Source organism: Crocuta crocuta, unplaced genomic scaffold, assembly GCF_008692635.1.
Source record: "Crocuta crocuta isolate KB4526 unplaced genomic scaffold, BGI_CrCroc_1.0 scaffold62, whole genome shotgun sequence".
In the NCBI taxonomy this organism is placed as follows: Eukaryota; Metazoa; Chordata; class Mammalia; order Carnivora; family Hyaenidae; genus Crocuta; species Crocuta crocuta.
The window spans coordinates 6,514,756-6,536,188 of NW_027529173.1; the positions used below are offsets into that span (position 1 = coordinate 6,514,756).

General features: G+C 33.5%; 1 protein-coding gene across 1 annotated transcript in view; it reads left to right on the forward strand.

Moving 5' to 3' along the window:
• The window catches only part of MEOX2 (mesenchyme homeobox 2), a 65,073-nt gene extending 45,626 nt beyond the window's left edge, over positions 1-19,447 (forward strand). The window contains exons 2-3 of the mRNA XM_077757622.1: positions 3,062-3,234; positions 18,099-19,447. Coding sequence (XP_077613748.1) covers positions 3,062-3,234; positions 18,099-18,323 — 398 coding nt within the window. The 3' untranslated portion in view covers positions 18,324-19,447. The remainder of the gene's footprint in view (positions 1-3,061; positions 3,235-18,098) is intronic.
• Positions 19,448-21,433: the final 1,986 nt, after the last annotated feature.

Sequence of the window (21,433 nt, forward strand, 5' to 3'; positions counted from 1 at the left end):
CCCCACCCCCCAACACCTACCATTTGGCATTGGATATGGGAGGTTGAAGAAAACGGAGTTTTGCCTCCGTTGAAACAGCTGGGAAACAGATGGAAGCTGGTGTGCAATTTGCCAAAAGCCTTGTCCAAGTCTTCCACCCATTTTCCACCAAAGAAAAGCTAGTCAGGTGACGGTAGTAGAAGCCTCAGGGTCAGCAATGATGGGCTTCAGGAAGTGCAACAAAAAAAATAATCAAAGATTATAGTAAATACAAGTCCAGAATTGTAGTCCCAAGGAACATGTTTTCAATAAGACAGAAAACGTGGGAGCAAACCTGGTGAAAACCACAAGAGAATCACAGATACACAGATGAAAGTGTCCACAGAATTAATTGACATTGGTGCTGCCTCAATTACAATGACATCCTCTCTCTTAGGTGATGAATTAAGGAAACACACACCCACTCTTTATCATGTTAGTTACAGTTTAATTAACCCATGTATGATTATGGTAAATTTAAGTATGCACAGTTCATATTGTTTTAGTCACTGGATTTTACTAGGAGCTACTTTGGTTTGGAACTCAAGCATTCAATAAATTGCTTTTGGATTTAAATTTTGAATTATAGCCAGACTTTTGTTTAAATTCAGTCACTGAATGTATAAACCTCCTGTTGTATATTTCTAGTTAGAATGGGCATGTATATAGATTGACTCCAAATGATCATTCTTATAAGCATTGAACCAAGTTTTGTGTGCTTATTTGTGTGTGTGTGTGTGTGTGTGTGTATTGGTTTTTAAGTACTTTTGAATACTACAAAAGTTAAAGTATTTCAAAAATATATATAAATTGATAGGCTCTCCTCATTGTGAATTTGTTCATTCATGCTTATATAAGAGACTGTGTTAACCATGAATCATTCAAATTGAACTGCTCATGAGAAAAAATGTTCTGGCTTTGCTGTCAGTTTCCAGAGTTGCTTTACTGAAAGGAAAAGAGTATTGTCCCCATATAAAGAATAATTAACTGCAGATTTCAGACTGAGTATAGATCCAAATTGGCAATAAAAGTTTTAATTCACGTGAGGACATAGATCCTGTGAGAGGGACTTATCTGAATATTCTGGGCTGTGACTGAGTTTCCAGTCTGCCAGGATGAAACATGGAGAAATTAAATTTAAAAAATTCAGTCATCAAGAAGATTTGCTCACACAGAAGAGCTAAATGCTCCAAAGATGAAGAGGTTGGTACATCCGTGGCTTTAAAAAAAAAAAAAAGTGGATGATGGACTACTCGTTCCACTTATTATACAACTTATATATGATCCTAGTGGCTTACTCTAAAGTACAGCCTGTATGTGACATATCACAAACCACTTTTGCCTTGGATAAAGCCCTGCCTGCTCTAGCAAGGTAGGGAGCCAGTCAACACAGGGGTAAGTGATAAGCCTAGAAATGTGGTCAGTGAAATCTGAGGAATTTCTGACTGTGCCACCGCATCAGTGAATCATACTCTGATTCTTCAGAAGACAAGTAATGACCAGTGTGCCAAAATTTTGATGCAGGCTTTGTGTAACTGCTGCTACTGCTGGACCTACACAGCTTTGCAGCTGGCCAAACAAGATTCTAGAAAGAGTCAGAACTAAACTGTTTTACATTAGAACACCTTCTCTAGTGGATTGCCATTATGCAGGGCTCTCTTGACTTCATTAGACTTAGCAGCCAGACATTAAAGAACACATAAAAGAGCATATACTAGTGTCTCTCTCTCTCTCTCTCTATATATATGTATATATACACACACACTAAATACTAATTATATATATATATAGTACTTAGCATATTTAAATACAGACATATATATGCATATACTACTTAGCATATTTAAGCATCATTGAATGAAGAAACAAATGTTGCCGAAAAGGATCTTTCCCAAAGTATACCATATTACATTTGTCAATTTAAAAAATAAAATGTCACTCTTTGTAATCTTTGATTAACCATCATTTTCCTATATTCTCTCATTTGGGCTCAAGAAGAATTTGTTGTACTTCCACCTGATGAAGACATCACAATTTGTGTGTGTATGCTCAAAAATAGAGAACTGAAGTGATTTTTAAGAGAGCACAAACACACCACTTTACCTTGATTATGTTGGTATTTCCCTGAAGATAGATTCGACATGAATTACTAGAACTGGTACAATGATCTGTTATTGGTTTATGTTAATTTTTTTCCATTATAGGCACACATTCTGTTCTTCAGTATATTAAGAATATATTCTAACATACATCTCAGGGATATGATAAGGATAAGTGAAATACCGTATTTTAATTATGTCTAAACTCCTAGAAAAAAGGATGGAGTAATATGCCCTAAATTATTATTATTTCTACATGGCATTATAAGATTTGGTGTTTGGATAGCTTTGGTTAGGTGTTGTACATCTTATGTGTATCTCATATATAATGAAAAAACAAAAAACTTTTTATATTTTGAGTTATATGAACACAATTTTATTTATAGACCCCACATTGGAATATGTATTATACAAAATAAAAGAATAGCAATGCTATTGTCCTTGAAGAAGCTGAACTTAAATAGAAATTAGAAGGTCAGTAAACCATACTCATATGTATGCTTTGTCTGAACTTGAAATGACTCTTATGGCCCAGTTGCTAAAAATTTCAATTGCTTAAGTGTTCATATACTAAGTCAACACTTCTTTTAGGAATTAAAAAATTTAATCATACTTAGATCCCAACTATATATATGTTAAACTTATTAGACACAATTTTATATCTAAAATTATTTTCTAGAAATGGTTTATCTTATATATTGGTCTTTTTATTATAATAGCATATTAAGAGCAGTTAAATTTTTTGTTCATATTTTGGACATTAGGCTGTGAGTCACATGAGAGCAGATTGAAAAAAAGAAATGTATCTTATCCTGTTGTGAGATTAGTCTTAACTATCTTTGCTCTATTTTTCCCATGTCTAACGCAGTACCTGATAAAATTAGTTACTCAATAAATGCTTCTGGTATGAAGGATGTGATTGAATGCTTTTTTTTTTTTTTCAGATTCCCAGGAAGGAAACTATAAGTCAGAAGTCAATAGCAAACCCCGGAAGGAAAGGACAGCTTTTACCAAAGAGCAAATCAGAGAACTTGAAGCAGAATTTGCCCATCATAATTATCTGACCAGACTGAGGCGATATGAGATAGCAGTGAATCTGGATCTCACTGAAAGACAGGTAAAGTTGGACATTGATGTGATTGTGGTATTTTTAATTGCGTTGAATCAACAATCTTCTCTTGCCGTTTTTGAAATAACTAGATTTGTGGTTCTTAAATACCATATGGAAGACAGGTGCTGTATTCCATGATGATGTTTGGGCCCAGCAGAATGATAAAATTAAGGATAAAATAGCAGTGTTTTAAGAAAAACTACATCTATCCAGTTTAAGGAATCATTCTTTATTCTGTAATTGTTTTTAAAGTACTGTCTCTTGTATATAATAATAACATATAGTGAGCAATTTTGTTTGCTTAAATTTTAAAATCTCCTTATTTGCTATAGTAGAAAGCTGGAAACCCCGTGTTAGTTTCCTCTACTGCTCAGTACAGGGTTTGCTATGTTACCATAACACATTAACCCCCAAACCTCAATGACAAAACAAAAATGCTCACTATTTGCTCACTCGCCATACTTACAAGTCCAGCATTACAAACAATCACTCACAGACCCAGTCTGACTCTCTGGCATCTCGACATGTGGTGTCCTTAGTAACCACAGGAGGTAAGAAAGAGTTGGAGGTTCATGCATTGACCTTTAAATGTTTTCACCTGGAAATGACCCATGTCACTTCCATTTATACTCTAAGGTCCGGAAATCATCAGTAGTGCCAGTTAAGTTCATGGGGGTTGGGAAATGATGAGAGCAAGGGCGTGTAGATTATTGGTAAATATTTCCCAACTATTTAAAAAATTATATTGGTCTAAAAAATCTAAAAATTCTGACACCAACTCAGAAAATGCTGAAATTATTAATGATGTTTCTACCCCAGGGGATAAAACCTAAAAAATACTTTTTAATTAATTACATTTTGGGTTCTTTCTTAGATTTTATTTGCTCCAGTAGTGCTGCCAGTGCATTCTTTTTATGGATCTTGATTTGCCCTGGGAGAATCTAGCCTACTGATGGTCAACAGTTGCTAATCTTTAGAAAAACATTCCTGAAAGGCAAATCCAAACAACTTTATGGATAGTGCAGTTATGATTGGCACTCCTAGGAGTAGAGTCTCATTTCCTCTTTCACTGTGTACACCTCCTCCAGGGATCCCATCGGAACCAAAGAAATACCAACAGGGTGTGGACAAATGAATACAATCTTAGGAGAACAAGTTATTTTATCCAATTTCTTAAATCATCTGTTTTCCTTCTGCTAAATTCCTATGCTTCAACTTTTCGTGGGATATTTCTGGATAGTGGGAATATATAAAGAAACACTTTTATGTGGTTTTATTTATTAGCAGTTTATATTTTATTAAATATTTTGACTAATGCCTACTTTGTGAAACACAACATTCTCCTTCCCTTGAACTTCACATACAAAATTCCCTCTGTAAGTGTCCAACATTTGGCATGCAAGAAAGGAGAATCCAAAATCTTCATTATCAGATATCTGGTTTTTTTTTTCCATTTATTAAAGAAAAACACTGGGACCATATAGAGGAGAGGAGGAATTACAGGTTGATGTCTTCATATATAGATAGTGAATTCTAAAAAATGCAACCATGTTTTATATGATACATAAAAGAAACAAACAAGGATTTGCTTCCAAGGTACCACAATAATGGTACCTTAGTACTATAATTCCCTTAGTCAAGAAAAAAGTCAAGGTTCTGTTCTTGGTACTCCAAACATAGCTATGGTTATCTGTGGTTATTTTATTATAAAGGAGAAGGTTCACCTTTGGTTTAGAATAATTCATTTTAGAAGCAATTCTGTAAATTTGACCTGGCAATTTTGAAGTTCTTTTGGATATTTCATATTCTTAGTGAGTTGTCATTCTTGATAAAGAGTGATGTGTAATTATATGCGTAATTATACACACACAGTAAAAAATATTTTTAATGTTTATTTTTGAGAGAGAGAGTGCAAGCTGGGGTGGGACAGAGAGAGAGAGAGGGAGACACAGAATCATAAGCAGGCTCCAGGTTCCGAGCTGTCAGCACAGAGCCTGATGTTGGGGCTTGAACTCATGAACTGTGAGATCACGACCTGAGCTGAAGTCGGATCCTTAACTGACTGAGCCACCTATCCCCCCCCATTTTAATCTTTGGATTTTCATTTTTTTAAGGTCCCCTATCAGTTAGCTTTTTCTAGGTAATAAAGCACTCAAAAATTTTAGTGGCTTCAACCAATAACCAATATTTAATTTGCTCACAATTTTGTGAGTCAGGGATTTTGACTGAGCTCAATTGGATTGTTATACTGCTAGGCTTACCTAGATCTATCATAGAGCTATAGTCACCTTATGAGTTTGAAGAGCAGTTGGTGTACACAGCCTCAGCTGGGACAGCTTGTCTCTGTTGTGTGTGGTTCCATCTTTTTTTAATAGGGTCCTGGGTCTTTTCAGATGGTGGTAGAAGCATTCCCAGGAATAGAAGAAAAACTTCAATGTACAAGGGCTTTCATAGTGTCTCCTAACCTCATATTTACTAATGCTTCATTGTCTAAAGCAAGTCATATGACCAAACTCAGTGTCTGTGTAGAAGGAGACAATATAGAAGAATGTATACATGGAAGGAAGGCAATGTTTGTTGGAGGCCATTACTGAAACAATCTAACTATAGCTTTATAGGGGGAAAATAATTTAAAAAATAAATAAATTGAGATATAATGGGGCTTGCAAAAAACTGCAATTTGGTTTTGTGCATTTTTTAATCCTATAAACTGTATTTACAATTTTGCAAGTTAATATGAAAAGGAGATGTATCATGTGGAATCCAAATTCCCGATCAAAATTAAGTTGTTAGGTATGTCTGTATGGCTTGGTTGGTTGAGAATCTGATTTGTTATTTTGACTCAAGTCATGATCCCAGGGTTATGAGATAAAGCCTTGTGTTGGACTCTACACTGAGCTTGGGGCATGTTTAAGATTCTTTCTCTCTTTTCCTTTACCCCTCTCCCTGGCTTGCATGCTTTTTTTCTCTCAATAACAACAAAAAATTAAGTTTTTACTGGGCCATTATTTATTAGAGAGAAAAAATTGAATTATTATGATAAAAATTTGAAGAGAAGTATTAGATTGTCCAGTTGGAATTGTGTATTCTTAGGCAGGTAACAACGTCCCTAAGGCACAAAATGGAAATTAAAACTACCTTCTTGGGGCACCTGGGTGGCTCAGTTGATTAAGTGTCCAAATCTTGATCTCAGTTCACGTCTTGATCTCAGGGTTCTGAGTTCAAGCCCCACATTGGGCTCCACACTGAGTGTGAAGCCTGCTTAAAAAAACAAAACAAAATACAAGCAAACTATCTTCTATTGTTTCTACTCAGGTCTGTATGTCATAATAAATATGACAGTATTTCTAGCATAAACTATAAAACACAACTGTCAACCAGAGGGGCAAAAAATCTTTGCCATGCAAGACATAGTGAATTGATTATTTTGTAATACAAATATTTGTTGAGCTAGATGCTAGAAATTAAATCTTGCTAAAATAAGCTAGACAAATCTCTGCTAGAACTCATGGAAGGGCAAAAATCGAACAAGTATTAACAACTGTGATGAGTGTTGAATGTCACAAAAGACGTATGCCAGGGTTGTATGGGAAAAAGTTCCTGGTTATGCCAGATGTTCATTTTATTCCTAGACTTCTGTGCACATGTAGTATCTTATTTTTTTTAATGTTTTATATATTTCTGAGAGAGAGAGAGAGAGTGTGAGCAGGGGAGGATCAGAGAGAGAGGGAGACACAGAATCTGAAACAGGCTCCAGGCTCTGAGCTGGCTGTCAGCACAGAGCCCTATGCGGGGCTCAAACCCACAAACCGTGAGATTATGACCTGAGCCGAAGTTGGACGCTTAACTGACTGTGCCACCCAGGTGCCCCTGTAGTATCTTAAATTGGGAATCTAAAGGCTTTACTTATGTTCTCTGGGATGAATTTTACTATGCTAAGTTTATCAGAAAAATATTGTATGCTGTCAGTCATCAATTTTGCTATTCTTAAAGGTCTGAAAACTTCTTCCAAGATGCCAGCACTCTTGTCCCAGTGAGATATTTTCAGTTTATTTTCCTCAAAGTTGGCCTTTTAAACTTAAAAACATAGAATTATAAACTGAGCCCATTTCATTCATCTTCTTTTAATTGTTTTACAGTAATTCTATTACTTTGATTTTGAATTAATGCTATACGTGCCTATCTGTGTAATCTATATCCTAACACTATATATTCTTAAATAATACCCCATTTATAAGATTTCCAGATGTAAAATATTCTAATTACAGACATGTACTTTTTTCATTTCCATTCTGCAAGATTTATCTTTCCATACTTTAAAATAACCTGAGACTTATATCTAACTCCATATTGTTCAGTGTTTTCCTTAACTTTAAAGGAATTTTCAATCTCCTAAAATATTTTTCTTGACTTTATAAAAGCATTCAAAGACATAAATGCAAAGGTAGAACTCATAGGTATATGATGTAAAGGGAAAAATAAATATTAAATAAGCTATAACAATTTATGGCAGAATTGTCGTAAAGAAATAACTTTCTCCTAAATGGAAACTTACTTTATAATCAGAAGTAGTCTTTAGATGTATTTTCATGTAAGAATTTTATATGATCGCCTATGAAATAAACATATGTATAACTGATAAGTTATTTGTATATACTCCTACCTTGCTTAGTGATATAAATTACTAATCAATATATTTGCTACATTTTATTATAGGCCACATACACGTAATTATAAAGATTTGCTATGATGATTAGATTTCCCTTAAGGAAAAAAGTAATATATGTTAAATCCTTAATATCACTCAGGACTTGAATTTTCAACCCCCCACCTGAAGAATAGTTCTGAAATCTCACAAAGAAGTCAGATTCTTATGTTAGTGTCTTTACAGTGCCTTTGTAGGTCCAGGGAGCCTATAATCCCCTTTGAACTCCATCTGGCCAAAGAAGCAAAAGAAGAGGCTCATTCTGCAATGTAATTTCACATTAGCACATAGGTATTAAAGAAAATTATTTTATGTCAAATAAAAATGGAGATACTAGAACAAAATTGCACTTCAAATATTTTTTAATTATGTAACTGCTTTGTGCAAACATCAGTCTAGTATCTCCCAGCTTCTAACTTACAGTTTCTATTTTACACTGTATTCTCAATCAACAGCTAATAATCCTCAATTGGCAGAGCCACTTGGAATATTTTGAAGAGCCAGTCAGTCTAAAGACCCTCCTGTCCCAAGGCATTTTTACATTGGGCATGCTTATTCTGGCTTTTTCGTCCATCAAGACACACTTGGAGAAAGCTCCCGCAATTTTTTAATATCTCACAGTGGGAAGAGGAGGGAAGGCAGCTGTATGAAACTATAACAGGAGTGACAAATGGACATTTTTATATAGATAAGGCTGCCAAATATAAAAAGAATGGGAGATCCTTTTATTTCACAAAGCTAATCAGAGGTGCAGTGTTGCAGAATTGTAAACTATCAAAGATTACTGGAATAAACAGACCGAATTCATGATACCTCTGCCAAGATAAATGGAAAATCCCACCTAGTTGGATCATATTCCATTAGTAGAAATGAGAAGGATTATGCTTTGTTTGTTACCCATAAATCATTAAATGGCTCAATGTCAAATATTTTCAAAACAGGCATCCACTTTTTGGATCACTATGAAGGAGAATTTTTCATGTATCAAATAAACAGTGGTTTTGCCTTTTGCTCAGCAATTTACACACTCTGTATCCTTTAAAAGTTTATTCCTTTACATCCATATGGATACTTTTTACCTAATAAATTATTCCCCATGACCAGACACATTGTCTGTTCAAGGTAATTCAAGACTACCTGGATAGCCAATGATGTTAGAATATTCTCTCATTTCTTAGAGTAGTATTTAATAGTCACCTGCGGTAGCAGCAAGATGTTTCTTTGCTTAAATCATGGTGTGCCTGCCATTTTAAAAGATTAAATATGAGTTGACTCCACTGGAAACATGGTGGGAAGCGTAGGATAGAAGAGTTGATGGTGGAACATAACGGAATCTTAGTTTTTAGTGGAAAGGGGTATTGCCTGAGTACTGCTGTTTTGTTTTGTTTTCTTGTTTTTTGGTTTTTTAAAGAAATGCATATTGACAATGTACAATCTAAAACAAGAATCAGAACTATCTTACATACTACAAAACCAAGGCTATGATAAAAGAAGAGTAACATATGATAGCCGATTATAAAGCAAGGTCTATAAATTAAAAAAGGAATTACTTAACCCTTTCCTAAATCAATTTTTAGAAATACTACCTATATAAAGTAGAACACTGAGAAGTAAACAATTGATTTCTAACAGTTTACAAATATAAATATCTAAATGTGAAATAATATAGAAAAAGAACTCTGAAAAATAAAGCCCTACCCTTATTGAAATATCCTTGAAAATATATAAGAAATCAATTTTTAAATGCTGTTAAGAATAGAGATAGAAATATCCATATATATATGGATATATATATACATACATTCATATATATATATATATCTGTGTATATGTATCTATATATACACCTATAAAATGAACCTTTATTTTATCAACTTTATTGAAATTTGCTTTACCAATTTTTGGTGTGAGCATTCATCAAACTGATATAATGAAAGCATAAGGATAATTCTCTGTTTAATCTCAGAATTGCCATATTTTACTTCCCAATGTCTTCAATACAGAAACAAATCTATTAATTTATACTTAATCAGTAAATCAACAATAACATTCTGAAATATAACATGCATTGCTTCACAGGGTCACCATTTAAAGTATAATACTAGTGCATCTGGGTGGCTCAGTTGGTTAAGTGTCTTGACTTCGGCTCAGGTCATGATCTTGCAGTTCATGAATTCAAGGTCTGTGTTGGCCTCTGTGCTGACAGCTCAGGGCCTAGAGCCTGCTTCTGATTCTGTGTCTCACTCTCTCTCTGCCCCTCCCCTACTTGCGCTCTTTCTCTCTGTCTCCCAAAAATAAATAAACATTTAAAAAAAGAATAGATTTTTAACTTCCCATCTCTTTATTGTTTCTTATTTTTTATGCTGGACTTTTTTTTTTAAGTTTTGAACTTTTTCCAGTTGTTAAGGTTATTGATGTTTTTGTGATTAATGCATATGAATATGATAGTAATAATTACTATTATTCTTAAAATAATATTGGTCCTAAGGAGGTGGTTCCTAAATCTAATAAATTAAATGACAAGTATACTGAAGGCTCATATATATTATAATAATGACCTTAAAGATGTTGAGAAATAGAATATTAATTTCTTAAATTTAACCATAGAAAGTTGCCCATTATTCTAGTGTCCTGTTAAAAATAGTGTGCTTCTGTGTTTCAACCACATATTTATATTTGATAGATTTCACTTAATTAGATCAAGGCTAGAAGAGGCTGTTAGTCAAAATGGTATATACTGACCATGGTATGTTGCTAGCCATTGTTAAACATCATCCCAGATGATGGGAAAATGTTGAGAACAAATGCTGTTATTTTAGTTGATTTCAGTGGTGTAAACAAAGTAAGTACCAATTGTGGCCTAGAATACACAAATTCTATATAGTAAAGATTTGCTAGTCAGGAATTTTTTAATACAATAAAAGATAAAGGTGCCTGATTTAATTTTGGTTGGAAATGTTAAATATTAAATATCCACACAAATTTGCAGAAGTCATGTGTTAATACTATAGTTAAGTAAACAGTATTTCACTTAAAATAATTGAAAGGTACACCTATTTTTCAACTGTATGAAAAATAGTGTTAGGAATAATGAATTTTCATTCTAAATTAATATTATTGAAATAGGCCATTTAAGTTGAATTTCATTAGGTATGACAGAAAAGGTATTGTTGTTAGCATTTATTACTACTGCAACATTTCTTAAAAAATCAATTAAAAAGAATCACTCCTCTAAGAATTTGCTCACCATGTTGAAAGGCTACTTTGGTTTGCATTTTTGGAAAGGAGAATGTTCTGTTGACTTATAATAATACCCATCACATTATAATTTATTATGGAGAATTTCATTTGTTGCCTCAAAAAAGTTACTTTTTTTGGTTGAGTATATAATTTGCCTTGGCTCCCAATAGCTGATGTGTATTTAGTTTGTTTAAAAATATGCAAAATAGTAAATGTTTTATGGTGACATTTAGTGAGCCTAATTCTCAAGCATTCTAAAGAGGAAAGAAAAAGAGGATTCAAAACTGAAGATTATAAAGGTGAGGAAACATTTATAAACATTGTGCTGAAATAGAGGCTAAACACGAAATGCAGCCCTCCAAACAAGAATTCAGTCTTTAGTCATGGAATATATCCTAATGCCCTTCAGCCTCCTATACATACAAACAACCGCTTCCCAACCCCATGTTGTATGGCTGTAGAAAAAGCACAGTCAACTGGCTGCTCCCATGCATTTCTTGGAAAGAGCTGAGGGATTCCTTTTCTTTATAAGATAAATCTATTCAGGCAGCAAGAGTAAAGAAGATTTCTTTTCCTCATTTTTCATGCTTACCTTATGGAGCATTATTGGTTGTAGTTCTTCAGTTCAACTGAGGACTTTGCCACTGAATTACATGGGTGAGTCTTTCTAGGGCCTCTTTACCTTGGCTAACTAGATCAGCTGCCATGACCAAATTTAATCACAGGGAATGTGATTAAATCTGAACATTGTACTTAATAAAATTATTCTTTGCCAGTTTTCACGTGGTAAAGATGTGAACAAATATTTGTTAGACGATGTCTACAGTATTTCAAGTGGCCAGATACAAATGAAAACATTTGAAATGTTAAAGCTACAAATTCCAGATGTTTAGAGACCTCTAGATATATCACTGAAATAGTTTTCATCCAGATGTTTGGTGTTACAATTGTTTCTTCAAAAGACAGACATTTATGGTGTTATATAAATATGGGTTATAGCATAATATAGTTTAACATTATCTCAATCTGTTTGCCTGTGGCCATCATAGGAAGTTGTGTAGCAGTTACAGACATGTATTTCATTTGTGTTCTCCTATGGTATATTGTGAACCCTAAAAGGACAGGTACTGTAAACTTTTATATAGAAGGCTATAATGTGAGTGACTAAATAAATTAAATAATAAGGTAAAATGAATGTTTAGTAAGTGACAACAGTGATTCTCACAGTATTATTAAAGACAAAAATATGATTACTAGATTCTGAAATACATCATTCAAAGAAATTAATCACAGCAGAAATGTCTTGGCTGCTTTATTCAGTAAAAGGAGTCAAGATGTAAATAAATGCTTTCTGTTAATTTAAATAGTAGTTTGATAATCCAGACAATATGAATACTAAATAGTTTGTTGACTAAGGCATAAAAAGTAAGAATTCTTCATAATAAGTAAATGTTCTGAAAAGTAAGGCACATAACTGAGCACTTTAAGTATTCATTACTATAATACAGCAGATTATTATATATTTGTTACTATTTAATATGAATATTTTCAAAAAATACCTGCATTACTAGATATTAAGAGTCTATAAGGTTTGGTCCATATAGTTGAATTCAAGAATAATAGTATTTTTTCATAACTCAGATTCTTGGGATAAAGAATTTATCTTTTTAAGTTTATTTATTTTTAGAGAGAGTGAGAGAGAAAGCATGCATAAGCAAGAAGGGACAGAGAGAGAGGGAGAGAGAGAATCTCAAGCAGGCTCTGTGCTGTCAGCAGAGTCCACTGCAGGGCTCTGTCTCACCACTGTGACAGCATGATGTGAGGCACAATCAAGAGTCAGATGCTTAATCAACTGAGCCATCCTGGTGCCCCAAGAGTTTATTTTTATCCAGATTGTTAATCATACTATGTGACATAACAATACACACTATACATGCAATCTTGCCTTAGATCAAGGCTTAAAAATGGAAATATTTGTAAAGAAAAAAATTCATTTATCTAGTACTTTTCAGAAAAATGGCAATCTCGTATATAAAATGGGCTTTAGGACCCCCTAAATAATAAAAGCTCACAGAATTTATATTCATGCTCCAAGATGGACATATTTGTTTTAATTGTATGCAAAATATTTGATGACCCAATATCCTAGAACCTATGGCATTATTCTATGTTATTGGGACAAAATATTCCAATACCAATAACATCAAAAGTATGAGATTCCCAGAGGAAATAAATAATTTACTATAATAATTGTGTGACAGTATTAGAAGAGGGGCACATTGAGCCTAGGGATAGAGTTCTATACTATATGATGGAACATTGGGGGAAACTCTTAATAGTGAATTAGCAATGATACCATCCAGAACAACAACAGTTTAAGGATATTCTTCATTTCATTTCATTTCATTTTGAGAGAGAGAGAGAGGGAGAGAGGGGGAGAGAGAGAGAGAGAGAGAGAGAGAGAGAGAGAATCCAAAGCAGGCTCCACACACAGCATAGAGCCTGACACGGAGCTTGATCCCACAACCTTGGGATCATGACCTGAGTCAAAATCAGAAATCTGATGCTCAACTAACTGAGCCACCCAGCACCCCAATTTAAGGATATTCTGTAAAATATGAAGCTAATTCTTATACCAAAGGCTTTCTCATATACAGCCAGTAAACTGTTATTTACATGTCTTTTTTCTTGACTCTGAATGTGTAGGGACTTTGTCTTATTTATTTGTACATTCCTCACTCTAACCCTCCCATTTTTTATCTAACACAGTAGCTGTTGCTGACATTTAGTATTATCAAGTGTATGAATGAATGAATAAATGGAGCTTGAAAGTCACCAAGGAAATGGGAGATTAGCTTTACTCTGTCTAGTTTATAAATGCAGATCATTATATTAAACACATGTATAAGCTTTAATGAAAATAAATAGTATATTTGTTTTTAAAAAATGTAGTGTCAGGGTGTGCCTGGGTTTCCCAGTAGGTTAAGCGTATTACTCGTGATTTCAGCTCAGGGCATGATCTCACAGTTCATGAGTTAGAGCCCCATGTGGGGCTCTGGACTGATAGCGTGGAGAATGCTTGGGATGCTCTCTCTCTTTCTCCCTGCTCCTTTTCCCCGCTCTTGTTCTTTGCTCTCAAAATAAATAAACATGAAAAAAAAAATGTAATAAAGGGTCAGACATTTGAATGATAATGCTTTAGCTAACTTATAAATGAAACAAAACAAAAGCTATTTTTTTCAATTCGACCCATGAAACTGGATTATAAAGTGATACTAAATTAAACTATGGTTTATTTATTTATAAAACTGTAGTATTAATATTCTAATGGAAATATTTTTATAATCTGGAATTGCTTTTGTAGATTTGCTTTTAATACTGTGATGCTAAGAGAAAAACATAGGCTTTTCCTCAAAATCTTTCTCTAATGTCATTTCACCTCAGTATTTTATAGTATGTTTGAAAATATATCTAGATGCACTGACTTTTGCATTCTTCCTTTCCATTTTTATACAATGTACCTATCATGTATTTGTTGCTGATTTTTGTTTTGTTATTAATTTCATGTAGTTTTGATATCAAATATGTTATCTGACCTCTAAAGAAAATAGTAAATAATTACTGTATAATTATCAAATGCTTTCACACATATATACATGTATGTGTCTTTATGTATGGATATATAGCTACCATTGAATACTATGAAAGTCTTTTATCAGCCTGTTTTTTAAAAAATGGCAAAATTTCACATGGAAACATGGAAAACAACACAAAATAGCCTATATGAGCTCTAAAATCAATACCATATTCTTACATTTTTCTCATTTAGAATTTCACTAACAGGTTTTATACTGTTATTATAGAATTACTGTACTCCTTCTCCCAGAAAAGGAAATAAGTGTAGATGTTAAAAGAAATCTATTCCTCCCATTTTCTGCCAAGATTATTTTGACTGAATGTTTCAGCTCTTGGTGACAATGATGATGATGTGTTTCTTCCATCTGGAATTGTCCATGGAGAAAATGTCCCTATGGAGAATCTTGAAAGGCTCATTATTCCAATATTACAAATATGAAAATTGGGGCAGAGAGAAGTATAATTTTCTCAAATTCACACAGAAACTCAGAAGTGAAGCCAGGAGTAGAACCCAACTCATGTGGAAAAGATCTAATGCAACATGCAATGTCAAGCTTGCAAAGGTAATTAAATTGAGTAGTATAATTACCTAAATTATAGTACAGGAAATAGTGTCATATTTACAAACCTAATTATATCGAGTAGGAGAATTACATGAATGATAGTAATCATATGGATGGAGTTCACATACTTTATAAGCTTTACTTTTGTATTCTAACTACTAAAAAAGTAGGGGTTTGAAATATAACAGGAACAACAACAAAAGACCAGTCTGAAGCCAAACCACCCCCATATTTAAATTCTGGCACCACATTTTCCCCTTTGTGTAATCTTAAACAAGTTACTTAACCTCAGAGTCTCAACTTCCTCATCTATAAAATAGGAATAAGTTAAAGATATCTGGAAAAAACTGTGATTATTAGAAATATTACATAAACAACACCTATAGTAGAGTTGCCTAGCCTTAAATAGGTATATAATGAAAGGTAACTACTGGTCGTTTTGTTATTAAGTAACAATAGCACATGAACACCCATCAGCTAGTTTTTGTTGTCATTTTGTTTTTGCTGTATTTTAAATTTTTTTTTTAAATTTTATTTATTTCTGGGAGAGAGAGAGGCAGAGTGAGCAGGGGAGGGTCAGAGAGAGAGGGAGACACAGAATCAGAAGCAGACTCCGGGCTCTGAGCTAGTTGTCAGCACAAAGCCTGACGCGGGGCTCGAACCCACGATCTGTGAGATCATGACCGGAGCCGAAGTGAACTGTGAGATCATGACCGGAGCCGAAGTCGGCCGCTTAACTGACTGAGCCACCCAGGCGCCCCTAGAGTGGACTATTTAATAAAAGGTTTTGTGGCAACTTGTTATCCATATGGAATAAAGTAAATTTTGATCTTTGCACTGTATACTAGAATCATTACTTCATGGATTGAACACTTCAATGTGAAATGCAAACCTTAAAATCATAGAAGAAGACTTAGAAAAACATCTTAATGGCCTCAGCAGAAAGAGGGTTCTTAATGAAGACATAAAAATGATAGAAATTGATAAATTTGAGTATTTTAAACTTTAGGGTTTCTGAACATTAAAAGACACTCTAAGGAAAGGAAAGAAACTAAATTGGGAGAATATAGTAGTAGCCATGTAAGCACAAACCATTAAATTAGCATTCAGAATATATTTTAAAAGGCTATGAAGAATAAAACTCAATTAAGATGACTTCAATGCAAACACAGATTTCACAAAGAAGACTTAAGCATCATTTTCAATATATTTTACTCATTGGTAATTAGCAAATGCAAAATAAAAATATGGTAAGATAACATTTATAGTCATTATATTAGATAAAAATTGGTAACTCCAAATGTTGATACAGATGTGGATCAGTAACAACTTTTACACTCTGGACTCTATGTGTATATGTGGTGGCAGTGGGTAAATTGAAGAAATTTTGGAAACCAGTTTTTTTGTATTATCACATTAAGTTGAATGTTCATATATCCTATGATCCATTGATGTAAACCCTGGGTATATACTCAGAGAAGTTCTATCATATGGTTATCAGAACACAAATGCAAAAATGTTTATAGCATCATCATTTATAAAAGGGGAGGAAAAGAAAAGAATTGAAGTGCCCATGGATAGAATAGTGGATAAACTGTAGTATATTCATACAGTGGAATAGTATACAACCATAAAGAATGAATGATTGCAGTCTCTTGAATCAAAGTGGATAGGTCAAGAAGCCTGTCGTTAGAAACATTCCATTTGGATAAACCTAAAAGACAAGCAAAATTACACAGTACTTTTTCAGGTCACACATTGTGAAAAATACTGTTGTTTATGTTTGTTTGCTTGTTTATATAAAGGATTAGAGCTGATAAGCACAAAATTCATTCTTTGAATGAAATACACAGATTAATACAATGTAAAGGGACATTTAACAAGAATACACAATGATGAGAAACACAATGTGAAAGGAACATAAATTTCCTCTAAAACAAGAAGTTAAATGATGCCAATATTATTCTGGTTCTGAAAATAAATTGTCATTTAATGTATATTTATTTAGTTTTTAGTTTTTGTTTTATGATATATATATAGATAGATAGATATAGATATATAAAATGTATTAGGCAAATTCAATTAAATTTTAGAAGGAAAACTTGTATCTACAATGCTGATGTGAAATATATATCTATATATAGTTCTATATAGATATTAGTTCAAAGTATCATATATAGTTTATAAAATGAACTCACAATGAAGTGGTACAGTCACATAAAGCTTTGTGAATGCAGCAGTGGGCTGCGACGGTACAGAATGGTCCTTCAAGATGTAGCTTCCCAGTAGCTCTCTGAGTATGTTTCAGATTGGCTCAGGAGTTGACAGCTAGATGTCAAACCAAAAGACTTGGGAGGAAAAAATATTTCACCAATATAATTATTAAAATACTGGCCGATATTCATAGAAACTCTTTATAAGCCAAATACCCTTGAGCAACCCAAAATGACAGCATTCTTTCCCATCTATTTTTTGATACTGCATGTCGTAAAATATGGAATAGAGTACTTTGTGGGAGTCTTCTGAAAGTTTAAATCACTATAATTAAGTATGGGATCTGATTAAATTCAATGCTGGTTTATTTTCGTATTCACTCCTTCACAGAGTCCTTGTCTAAGTCTTTGAGGAGCTATTTTTTCATCAGTGACAAAAAAAGGAAGAAAAAAATGCCATTTCATTTTCTTTCTTGTTTTTCTTTCTTTTGTTCACTCCTTTTCTTTGTTAAGGTGAAAGTCTGGTTCCAGAACAGGCGCATGAAATGGAAGAGAGTAAAAGGAGGGCAGCAAGGAGCTGCAGCTCGAGAAAAGGAACTGGTGAATGTCAAAAAGGGAACACTTCTTCCTTCCGAGCTCTCGGGGATTGGTGCAGCCACCCTCCAGCAAACAGGGGACTCTCTAGCAAATGAGGACAGCCACGACAGTGACCACAGCTCAGAGCATGCACACTTATGATACACAGAGAGGATCAGCTCCATTCTCAGGAAAGAAATGTCAAGATGGCAAGCCTTACTCAAACCATCGTTTACACAGAGAGAGGACTATGACAGTGATTTTTAATTATTATTAAATTCAGGCATTTCCAGTCTGTTTTTCATGATCTATAGAGGGTTTACACTAAGTGCCACTTATTAAAGATGCTTCCACAGTGAAGATGGAAGTGAACTTGCTTTGACTGTTCCAGATGTGTTGGTCGTGTGAGTGACAGTAAGCAGGTATGTTTGCTTTTGCTTGCACTGAAAATTTAATTGCTATCAAGAGCAAACTATGAGACCTTTTAATTCAGGATGCCTCCAGAGTGAAGATGCAGAAGATGAACTTGTTTTGAAAATTCCAGATGTACAAGGTTATATGTATGACAGTGGGCAGGTATTTGCTTTTGCTTGCACTGACACTTAAATTGCTATCGAGAATAAACCATGAAACATTTTATCCTGAATAGCCACAGTGCCTGAAATCACTTTTAAGTGGATAAAAAATGTATTTTAACTCTGTATATATTACCCTTAAGTCATTTTCCTGTCTTCACTAAGTTTAGCAATGCATTCATATTAGCTGATGAAAATAGGCACTTAAGATGACAACCAGAACCAGCTTCCTGTCTGTTTATGCATTTTGTCATCCCAGAAACAATCAGCACGTGCTTACTTGTGTTCAAGTAGAGAAAAATACATTAGAGTCTGATAGGACATATTCTTGTACCACAGACAAAACAAATCTTATGTTGCATTTTCTATCAACTGCTGCTAATACATTATTAAACTTACCTAGCTCCTCAATTCTTCCTATCTTATAGCTTGACAAAAAAATTATGATCATAGGCAAACCAGTTAACTTGCAGAAAGAGCTTTGTATGACAGATCTTGTCTGATTTTATTTCTTGAAAATGCTAGCTGTTGTATGATTTAATTAACAAGAAAAAAGTTTCCCCTTGATTGGTGATAGTATTGGACAAGTTGCAAAGTAAAATTGACTTCTCAAGTTGGTAGAAGATAAAATTCTGAATGTTTTCAAATTAGATTCAGTAAAGACATTATTTTTTCATATATGATGTATTCATGCAGAACAACAATCTTTGTATTTTGTAAAAAAAAGTGTTTAATAAATCATCCTTTGTAAATAATTTTGGTCTCCCTACTGTGCTTTTCTAAATTTTTACAGGTTTTCAAGTAAAGACTTAAGAAGGTCCCAAATTCACCTGCGCTTGCATATATACAAATGATCATAATAAATGAATCATCTACTGTTTCTTTTTGTTTTCTGAAATCATTTATTATGAAAAATTAATCTTTGAATAATCAAAGAGCATCTAAGAATACATATATATTAAGCCATTTTTCTGATTTGAAGAATATGTGAAATGGATTTTTGTGTGTATTTTATGAAATTGAAGATAAAAAATGAGAAAAAGTAGTAGTATTTACTGTTATGAGGTAAAGGGAACAGTCACACATTCTGAAACTTACAAATAATAGATATGAATCCAATGATTCTTTCTACATCAAAATATCCATTATATCCGTTTTCTGATGTGAAAATAAGTTAAATAAGCTAATCCAAATTCTTATGGACATTACCAGTGTAAGAGGTTAAGAATTATTTTAATGTATTTTGTTTCACACATGATTACACATACATGGGATACCTAAGTTTTACTGATAACTTTATAATACTGTTTTTCATTTTTTCCATGTTGTGACCTAAAATGCTTAGAAATCTCCAGCAGCTACCTCTCCCCACTAATTAATTCAAAACACAAATAGAGAAAACTAGTTAGTAAAAATTTCCAAAACTTTATTATTTAATTAATTTCATTTTCTTTAGAATAGTGATACTGCCAAAATAGATTTGATTAATCTCAATTTACTTAGTCTAGTATGGTATATATAAAAAGTATTCAATAAATTTAAAATATTAGATTGTTTGTATTACATTTTTCCCTTTGTGTAATAAATGTTATCACAGCAGTTAGCAGTATTTCTGAATTAACTTTGGGGGCGAAGACCAATCAGATTGACATCTTCCAGGCATAAAACAAACACTCTTCTATCAATCACCTGAATGAATACAAAGTGTATTTGTACTGATGATGTCTACGCGGGTGGACTGACTTTCTGATTTTAAGATTTAAATTCAAAACATCTTGACAAATTGGGGAAATGGGAAGATATAAATTGAACTGAGTTCAATAGAGATAAAGCGGAGGATAATTCACTGCGGCAGGAAAATAATTTCCAGAAATAAGAGGAAAAGACTGCTTAGGAGTAGCTAAAGAGAGAACTAAGGGTTGTGACCAAACAGAAAGATATAAGAAATATAATTTTGTATGATAAGTGAAGTAGGAAAAAGTGATTCTGAATAGCTATGACAGTTAGGAAATGTGAGACATTTGTACTGTGGACTTTATGAGAGAGCTGAGAGCTATTCTAAAATGATGTAATGAAATTTGACTCCAGAGACCATGAAGAATCACCAGGCAGGACAGACCACTGGATGACCAAAAGGGGGCATCATTTTATTCATAATAGATTTAAATGATCACCATATAAGATGCTGGAACACGTTAGCACAATGACACACATGGACAGGTAAACAAGCAGTCTAGATTAATTTTCACTAGAACTTACTATCTTTTTGGAGTGTTTTATATGCTTCTATCTTAAAAGCAGTGAATAGGTTTACTAGATAATACCTCAACATCATTCTAGGATCAAAATCCTCTGAGGAAATTCTCTGAAGATATTCTCATGTATTATCAGGTTTAAATACCCCAGAAATAGCAAAATCTGAAAGAACTCTACTTGTTTTTATTCTACACCAGGATCTTGGCTTGCCAGGGTATGTTTTCACATAAAACCCCTTACATGTAATTCTGTCTCAGAACTTGTAGCTCCGTGGAAATTTATAATAGCATGAAAGTACCTTTCTCTGAATATAATATAGAATCATGGTTAGAGAGATTTTTCCAGCAGGGTTCAGAGGGATGAACACTACAGAGTTTTTCCAAAAGCTGATCCACAAATTTTTAACTCATTATTAACACAACCCCAATCACCGCTTACTTC